The sequence below is a fragment of the Bufo bufo genome, chromosome 1 (genome assembly GCF_905171765.1).
Source record: "Bufo bufo chromosome 1, aBufBuf1.1, whole genome shotgun sequence".
NCBI lineage: Eukaryota > Metazoa > Chordata > Amphibia > Anura > Bufonidae > Bufo > Bufo bufo.
The window spans coordinates 57,204,458-57,213,199 of record NC_053389.1 but is presented as its reverse complement, the minus strand read 5'-3'; the positions used below and the strand labels follow the sequence as shown (position 1 = coordinate 57,213,199).

General features: G+C 42.1%; 1 protein-coding gene across 1 annotated transcript in view; it reads right to left on the bottom strand.

Annotated features, from left to right (window-relative positions):
* Positions 1–4,087: 4,087 nt before the first annotated feature.
* Positions 4,088–8,742, bottom strand: part of ABCG4 (ATP binding cassette subfamily G member 4) — a 68,421-nt gene continuing 63,766 nt past the window's right edge. Inside the window, exons 13-14 of the mRNA XM_040424926.1 lie at positions 6,227–6,345; positions 4,088–4,313 (exon numbers count right to left, since the gene is read on the bottom strand). Of these exons, the coding sequence (XP_040280860.1) occupies positions 4,088–4,313; positions 6,227–6,345 (345 nt within the window). The remainder of the gene's footprint in view (positions 4,314–6,226; positions 6,346–8,742) is intronic.

The following is an 8,742-nucleotide window of genomic DNA, read 5'->3' as shown; positions in this document are numbered from 1 at the left end:
GGCAGGTGGGTGTTACCATTTGTCTTACATAGTCCAATCAGTCCTGACAATGCCAGACTGTGTAGGGACAAAACCCCAAATGGCAACATTACTTAGTTGTCAATCTATTCTAGGAGTAATAACAGAGGAACTACACAAGGTAGAATTATGAGAAACGTTGCCCCAGAACTGAGATAACTTGGAGAATACAAGACATACATGGGCAGCACTCATGCTTTGCAGTGCTGGAGTCCTAGGCTCGAATCTGACCAAGGACAACATCTGCATGGAGTTTGTATGTTCTCCCCGTGTTTGCGTGGGGTTCCTCCAGGTACTCCGTAGACATATTCATAGGGAACGTAGATTGTGAGCCCCACTGGAGACAACAAGCAATGATATGTCTGTAAAGCGCTATAAAATAATAGGTACATGAGAGGAGTAGTGTCAGGTCCTCTTATCCTAAAGAGGAACCCAGGTTGTACAGTAGCACGATACGCTACAATCATCTATTGTTGGCATCAATGGACCTTTTCTTTATCCTTCATATAAAATAGCAGAAAATCCTCATTTCGGTTCCTTTATCTTGCATCATCAATAACATTTCTATTTATTTATTTTTTCTTTAAAAATCTAATATTATGTGGATTATCACGTTCTACGGTTTCACTTACGTCCTAGAACAGTGGAGTAAACATACAATAAACGCATTTCCAAATAAATGTTATCAGTGTACATTTAAATATCTAGGTCAGATGGAAGCAGTCATAGTAAAGAGGACCCGTCCCCTCTCCTAACTTATCTGAAGTGGTAAATATGTGTTATTCCCAGTGAAATAGCAATTCTGGAACAAAATTCTTATACCTCCCTGTTGTTCCTACATATTTATGAATAGATTGACAACTGGCTGTTAACATTCTGCTTTTTCTAAGGGGCTTGTCCCTATACATTCTGTAACACCCAGTTGTCAATTTTTTTATACATTTCTTTGAGTAATAACAAAGAAATAGTAGAACACAGAACTCTAGGAAAAGATGCTTTAGAATTGTTATTTCACGATGAATACAAGTATTTACTAAAATAGATATGTCAGGAGAGCTGACAGGTCACCATTGAAGGGCATCTGTCAGCAGTTTTGTCCCTATGACCCTGGCTGACCTGTTACATGTGCGCTTCACAGCTGACGGCATCTGTGTTGGTCCCATCTTCATATGTGTCCGCATTGCTGAGAAATTTTAATATATGCAAATGAGCCTCTAGGAGCAACTGGGGCGTGGCCATTACACCTAGAGGCTCTGCTCTCTCTGCAACTGCCACACCCTCTGCACTTTGATTGACAGGGTCAGGTGTGTGTCAAAGTGCAGAGGGCGCGGCAGTTGCAGAGAGAGCAGAGCCTCTAGGTGTAACGGTAACGCCCCCATTGCTCCTAGAGGCTCATTTGCATATATTTAAACATCATTTTTCTCAGCAATGCGGGCACACATGGACATGGCACCAACACAGATGTCTTCAGCTGCCAAGCGCACATGCAACAGGTCAGCCAGTTTCATAGAGATGTAGCAGAGCTAAAATTGACTCTGAAAACTCTGACAACACAATGTTATCTCGTGCCATCTTGTGACAAAAGCAATTGGAATACATTGAAAGAGTTAGTTAACCTTTTTGTGCCATTTTTTTACTTAACGCGTTAACAATCAAGTTTAGCTGGGCTGCATCTGTAGATACAAATCTGCTGACAGATGCCCTTCTAAAGGAATTGTCTTCTGGCTCCACTTAGAGGTCAATTATGGAAAGCAGTCTTACAGATGAACATGATAATAGCACGTGGTCTTGTAAGATTGCCCTGTTTGTAGCAATGCAAAAGGACATCAAATAGCAGCAGCTTAAACAGGAATGTATTGGTTTGGTTAGAAGCAAGTAGAAAAAATATTTTACAAAATATTTGATTGATATTTCTTAACTAATTTTAAAGTGTATGAACACCTGAAGTGTTTCTTTTTGTTGTTCATTTGGTTCCAAAATGCAAAATGAAGCTACATGCTAAATAGTCTTCATTAAAAGTGTCCTACCATTTGGCTTCTGCAGTGTGTGTGCAAGTCCTTCACTTAGCTAGTGCTGCTGCTGATCTGGAATACGTCAGCCAGAACTCTGCTCCTGTTTCTGACGGCTCTCTCTGCTCTCCACCATCCTTCTCTCAGAGTTAGGCCTCATGCACACAACCATGTCTGCTTATTGGTCCACAAACCACGGATCTGCAGAATACAGACACCTTCAGTGTGCAGTCCGCATTTTTCTCACTCCCATTACTAGAAATGCCTATTCTTGTCACAGTGCCACAATACGGACAAGAATAGGATATTTTATATCATTTGTGGAACAGATGCATGGATGCAGACAGCACATAGATGACCTCTGTGTGCTGTCCATTTTTGTTTTTGTCCTTTTGCAATCTGTAAACAATGCTGATCAGACACAGATACAAAATATGGTCATGTGCATGAGCATGAGTTTTCATTGAGACAGCCCTCTGATGTTAGCATAATAGCATCGGAGCATTTAATGCTCCGATGCTCTCCCTTTCCCTGCGCAGGATCGCGCAGGGCAAGGGCTTTTTTATTTACAATAACACATTGCCATGCGGAGGCTTCTGCCCAGCAGTGTGTTCAGTGACGTCACCGGCTCTGATGGGCTGGCTTTAGCGCTGCCCTAGCCATTTTACAGGCTAGGGCAGCGCTAGAGCCCGCCCATAAGTGCCACTGCTGGGTGGAAGCCTCCGCCTGGCAGCCCTAAGGAGAGCCCGGTACGTCACCGGATCTCCTGAAAATGCCTTTGCCCTGCGATGCTCTTGTCAGGGGGGCTGCCTGGGTGAAAATATGGGTATGTCCGGGTTCAGCTCTGAACCCAGACAACCTCTTTAACAAATTGGACTGTAGAGAGGTAGGAAGCATCCAGGAAAAGCAGCTTATAGAGCCTGTAGCAAGTGGGCCCACCTCTGAGTTTTGACCCCGTAGCAGACGCCTGCCCTGCTTCCACTATAGCTACGCCCCTGCTTTATGGGATGCAGAAAGAGGAATCATCACAGAAATGAAGCTGTGCTGATACATGAGAGCTAGTAAAGACAGCAGCAACCTGAACTCACATCCAGCATGTATTACTGGGACGGACACATCCATACCAGAAAAGTCTGACATTAGGAGCAGGTCGCAAACTGAATGTCAAGATGTGAAAAGGAATGGATGGATGAATATTGCAGCTGGAAATTTAGTGCAACTTTTTTTTTAAACTCAGGATAACCATTAACCTATGTAAACATATCAAGGGTGTCAATAGTTTATGGCAAAGGTGTCCATAGTTTAACAGGCAAATAAAGGCAAGCAAAAAAAAAACTGATTAATACATCATCACCATTTATATTGCTTTTGGAATGGCATTCTACCATATTTTACCCATGCCCTATATCAAATGTTGTGAGGAGGTAGAATTATATCCTATGAATATGTGAGGGCTGGGGCATAGATAAGAAATATTTTTTGAGATGTTCATGCATTTTATGTAGATAAAAAAAAGAAGAAGAAAGGATTGTAATAAAGGGTGATGTGGGACAAATTGGTTATGCAAAGAGGGAAATAAAATGTAGGTGCAACCGTTAGGTAAAATGAAGGAAGAAGATTGATCATGCCCTGGTTGATTATCTGCAATTAAGATCAAGGTGCAGGACCAAAAAAGAAAATTGTAGAAGATTGGATACACAATGTTACATGCAGTAAAATGTAACAATTGGGACAGTTCCAGTGTTACTGTTCTGATGAACCTCCAGGCCGTTGCCCTTTTGGAAATTGATTTTCACGTTGAGGGATCTTCCATGCTTTATAGTCAACATGCTTGAATGGCAATCTTATGAGCAGAACATCTTTCCTTCACACCAAAGGAATGGAGCATGTCTAATTACTTAGTACAAGGTCGATGTAAACAACACACAGTGAAGGGGGAGACGGACAAGAGCTAATTTCGATGTGGAGAACCCATAGAAGACTGTCTGGTGAATGTATCTCCTTGTACTATATGTCATATTTAGAATAATTGTCCTGAAATAAATTTCTTTTGCTGCCATCTACCGTTCCGATTTAACGCGGTAGCGTAGCACAAGGTAAGCCAGGAGGCGGAGTCCAATAAAGAAGCCTCCCAGCACAAGAAAGTCAAGGTACAGTTTTGCATCCTCAACATCGAGTTGTTGTAGGACTACATGAGGATCTTGGAATGTGCAGGGTTCTTCATTGCATTGTAATTTAGTTCGGTTCATGCCATAGATGGTCAGGATAACTCCTTCAAACCCATATCTGTGAAGCAAAATCAAAAATAACCTTAAACACAATCTTATTAAATATATTAAAGGGGTTTTCCGAGACAAGGAACCTATTTTGATGTGTCTAGGCTCACCTGTCACTGGCGCTCCATTTCCAGCACCGAGCTCCTTTCTCCTTCCCAATGGATTGGAAGTGTGACGTGCCATCTACATTCACATCACCGATGCTAGACAATTAATGGCCTCAGTGGTAATGTGTGTAGCCATGGCAAGTGACCACTGGCCACCAGCAGTGGCCAGTGACATTTCTTTTGCTTTTTAATCTCTACACCCTGCCTGGCCACATGAAAAAAGGGTCAATGTCTCGGGGAACCCCTTGAAATACAAGACATTGGAGGACATTGGTCACTGTAGGGGCCTAGTGTCATAGATCACAACCACCTGCACAAGCCAAGTAAGAGCATCCTAGCTTAAAGGGATTGTCCAGTCCAAAAAAAACTAAAAAAAAAAAAAAGGTCAAAATGGTTTAAAAAACCTTTAACAAAAAAAATGCTCACCTTCCCCTCCAGTTTTGCTACTTCTGCCCCTTCAGTTTTCCCCGATCCCTTTCAACGGTGATTTGCCACTGCTCAGCCAATAACCGGGTGCGGTGTGTTACCACTGTGGCCAGTGATTGGCTGAGCAGTCACATTTCCATGTTTAGCGGGGCCAGGAAGTAGAGACCAGAGGTGGATCTGGGAAGCCTCAGAATGGGAGAGAAATAGGATCGGTAAGGTGAGGATGACTTTGTCTTCCTTTTTTAAACCATTTGCCCCATTTTTCAAAAAATTTTCTAAGCGTACAACCCATTTAAAAGGAATTTAACTCCATAATAGCATTTTTTACAGACTAAAATCTGTTTTCTATTCTAATTATATATATATATATATATATATTTTTACCTTTATTATGAGGGTGTACATCTTACCTGAGCTGTACAGATCTGCTTTACAGCATGCACTTGAATGTGGGAAAACAAGGTAGGTAAACAGCGAATTTGAAATGGATGGGTGAGTGTTATGGGCATGCTCTGTGACCTGTGCAGTATCATTATGCCGGGAGGGGAAGAAGTTTAGTACTTAGCAAAAATAGAAATTTTACTCTATAAACCCTTCACACAGTCATTAGAGGGGTATTTTGCTTGTAAGAAGTCATCCTCTATCCACAGGAAAAGGGATAACTATTAGATCGGTGGAGGTTTGACTGCTGGGACCCCAACCGATCACAAGAATGGGGACCACGAACCCCTTGGAGCCCCCCAAAATGAAAGGAGAAGCAGGTCAGGCATGTGCACTGCTGCTCCATTCATCTCTATAGGAGCTCCATAAATCGCTGAGCCCTGTACTTGGCTATCTCCGAAACCCCCATAGGGATGAATAGAGCAGCAGGAGCCCGTTCTGCCAACCTGCCACTCCATTCATTTCAGGAGTACCCCATTCTCGTGCTCAATGGGCTTTCCAGCGGTAGGAACTGCACTGATCTAATAGTTACCCTCTATCCTGTGGATAGGGATAGCTTCTCACAACTTGAATACCCCTTTTATAAACACATTAGAAAGAAGAAGGTCCAATACTGACCCCTGTGGCACCCCACTGGTAACTGTGACCCTATTGGAGTATTAACGTGAACGAGGCTGAGGCTATGTGACCAAGGTACGGTGACGTTACATGGCCTAGAAAGAGGCCACGGCCCTCAAAGATGATTGGCAGGGGTCCCGGGTGTTGGATGCCCACTGATCTGCTATTGATGACCTACCCTGAGGATAGGTCATCAATATTTATATATATATATTTATATATATATATATATATATATGTCCAGCAAATAGTCACATTGTGTATCTCCATATTATAAAATATCTGTATAAGTTGGCATTAGGGGGGATTTGTCACTTCCTTCCACTCTGACCTGACATATGAAATGTATGAACTCCATTGCAGATAGGTTGGAATGGTTTTAAAGCTGACAAAGAAGCCTGAGAATAGTAACACCGGTATTGCCGTGACGGGGCCCACGAAGGTTGCAACCTGTGGAGAAAAGAAAGTACGTCATTCGGTGGGATTATATACTGCTTTAATCAATGACTATGGAGATAACCCAGGAGCACAGTCTCTTCTGTACTTCTTCAGAATAACCTTCAAAGGGTCATGGTAAAAAAAATAAACTCTCTAGAATGATTACCGATACAGAGAAGCTCCTGAAGACTTAGGATTCTTGAAAGATTACCTACCTTGATGCAAACTTTGGGATTCAACTTCTTCCTTACTTCTCATTATGCCTACCTTCCTCGTCCCCCATCCTTCTTGCTCATGTCCCCACATCTATTTTTTATATCTAAATAGTCTTTAAGGAAATGGTGTTTATTTTAATCTGTGATCTGCAGTCAACATGTTACAGAGCAGGAGGAGCTGAGCATGTTGTTTTATGGGAAAGTTTTATGGGAAACTATTCACTATAACTTGTATTTTAATCATCTTTATCTTTGCTCATTCTGGTCTTAGGAGTCCAGTGGGTGGTTCTATCAGTGATTGACAACCTTCACTATATATGCAAAAATATCTGACAATTACTAAGTAAGACCACCCACTTGACTCCCAAATCTAGAATGATCAGAGAAATACTGTAATTTTTCGCCCTATAAGACCCACCTGTTCTTAAGATGCACCTAGGTTTTAGAGGAGAATAAGAAAAAAATATTTTTCGTTAGACCTCAGATCAGACCAGCAATCAGACCCCCAATGTTATCAGACCTCAGCTCACAGCCCCAATCAGACCCCCAATTGTAATAAGACCCCAATCAGACCTCAGCTCAGACCCCAATGTGAATGACCCCCAATCAGACGTCAGATCAGAGCCCCAATATGAATAAGACCCCCCTTCATTCAAACCTCAGATCAGACTCCCAATTTGAATGACCCCCATACCTCAGCTCAGACCCCCATGCCTCAGATCAGACTCCCATACTTAATCAAATAAAAAATATATATATCAATTTACTGCAACTGCTGTCTCTCTCTGGACGCTGCCTCTCCTAGGATCCAGCTCTCTTGTTCCTGCAGCGCGCTGTGCTGTGACCCGACGCACACAGCGGGAGGTCACAGAGCACCGACATCCTCATGCTGTGCACAGTCACAGCTGAGGACCAGAAAGCAGTGAGTACAGAGCCCAGGGAGCGCTGCATTCACTGCTCCTTGATCCTCCGGTATTCACCCCATAAGGCGTACTAGCATTTTCCCCCACTTTGGGGGTAAAAAATTGTGTCTTATAGGACGAAAAATACGGGTTAAATGATTCTTTATAATATCCATCTGCTCAGCTCATCCTGCGCTATAACGTGCTGCCTGCAGACTGTACAGTATTTTCATGGTGACAGGTTCAGCTTAAAGATGCAATGGTCAATTTTGCCACAGCATCTGAGGAGGCTTTCCCTGGGAGCGCTGCGCTCCCAGGGCCTAAATGGCTTCCCAACGTGGAGATCAGGGAAGCTGTTCATTCTCTATAATTGCCTGGATCCTTCTGAAGAGTTCTAGGCTAACAGAGTGGTAGTTCCTATTCAGCCCTGCAGGTGGCAGTGCTCCATAGAAAAACAGCAAAAGTCCCTTACACTGCAATGTTATATTATTGCAGTGTGAGGGACAAGCAATCTAAGGATCACATCTCAAAGGTCCCTAAGGGGGCTTAGTAAGAATGAAAAAAAAAGTTTTAAAAAAACGAAAAAAAAGATAAATAAAAATTCAAATCATCCCCCCCTTTTCCATAATAAAAATAAAAAATAACAAAAGTAATGGTTCCGGGAAGGAGTGAAAAAATGTAAGATCACAAAAAAAACTCCCAAGCCGTCTCTTCTGCATTTCAGTTACTAAGAAAATTTGTGACGTAATTAAAGGGGCGGTCCAGGCTACAGATATTGATGACCTTTTCCAAGGACAGGCCATCAATATCAGATCTGTGTTCTGCTGATCGTCTCCCACTCACTTGCTTCTAAAAAAAGTTCTACAGATTGGTGCGGGTCCCAGTCTGACATTGGTGGCATATCCTAGCAATATGGCACCAATGTCTGAGGTGAGACAACCCCTTTAAGAGAATAGCTTATCAGTCAGCGAACAGGAGATGCAAGTGTGGAAACTGTTATATCTATCTACTAATTATCTATCTATCTACTGTATCTATCTATCTATCTATCTATCTATCTATCTATCTATCTATCTATCTATCTATCTTTAGTATCTATCTATCTACAGTGCTGCCCATAATTATTCATACCCCAGGCAAATTGTGACTTAAAGTTACTTTTATTCAACCAGCAAGTAATTTTTTGACGGGAAATGACATTGGTGTCTCCCAAAAGATAATAAGACGATGTACAAGAGGCATTATTGTGGAAAAAAAACATTTCTCAGCTTTTATTTACATTTAAGCAAAAA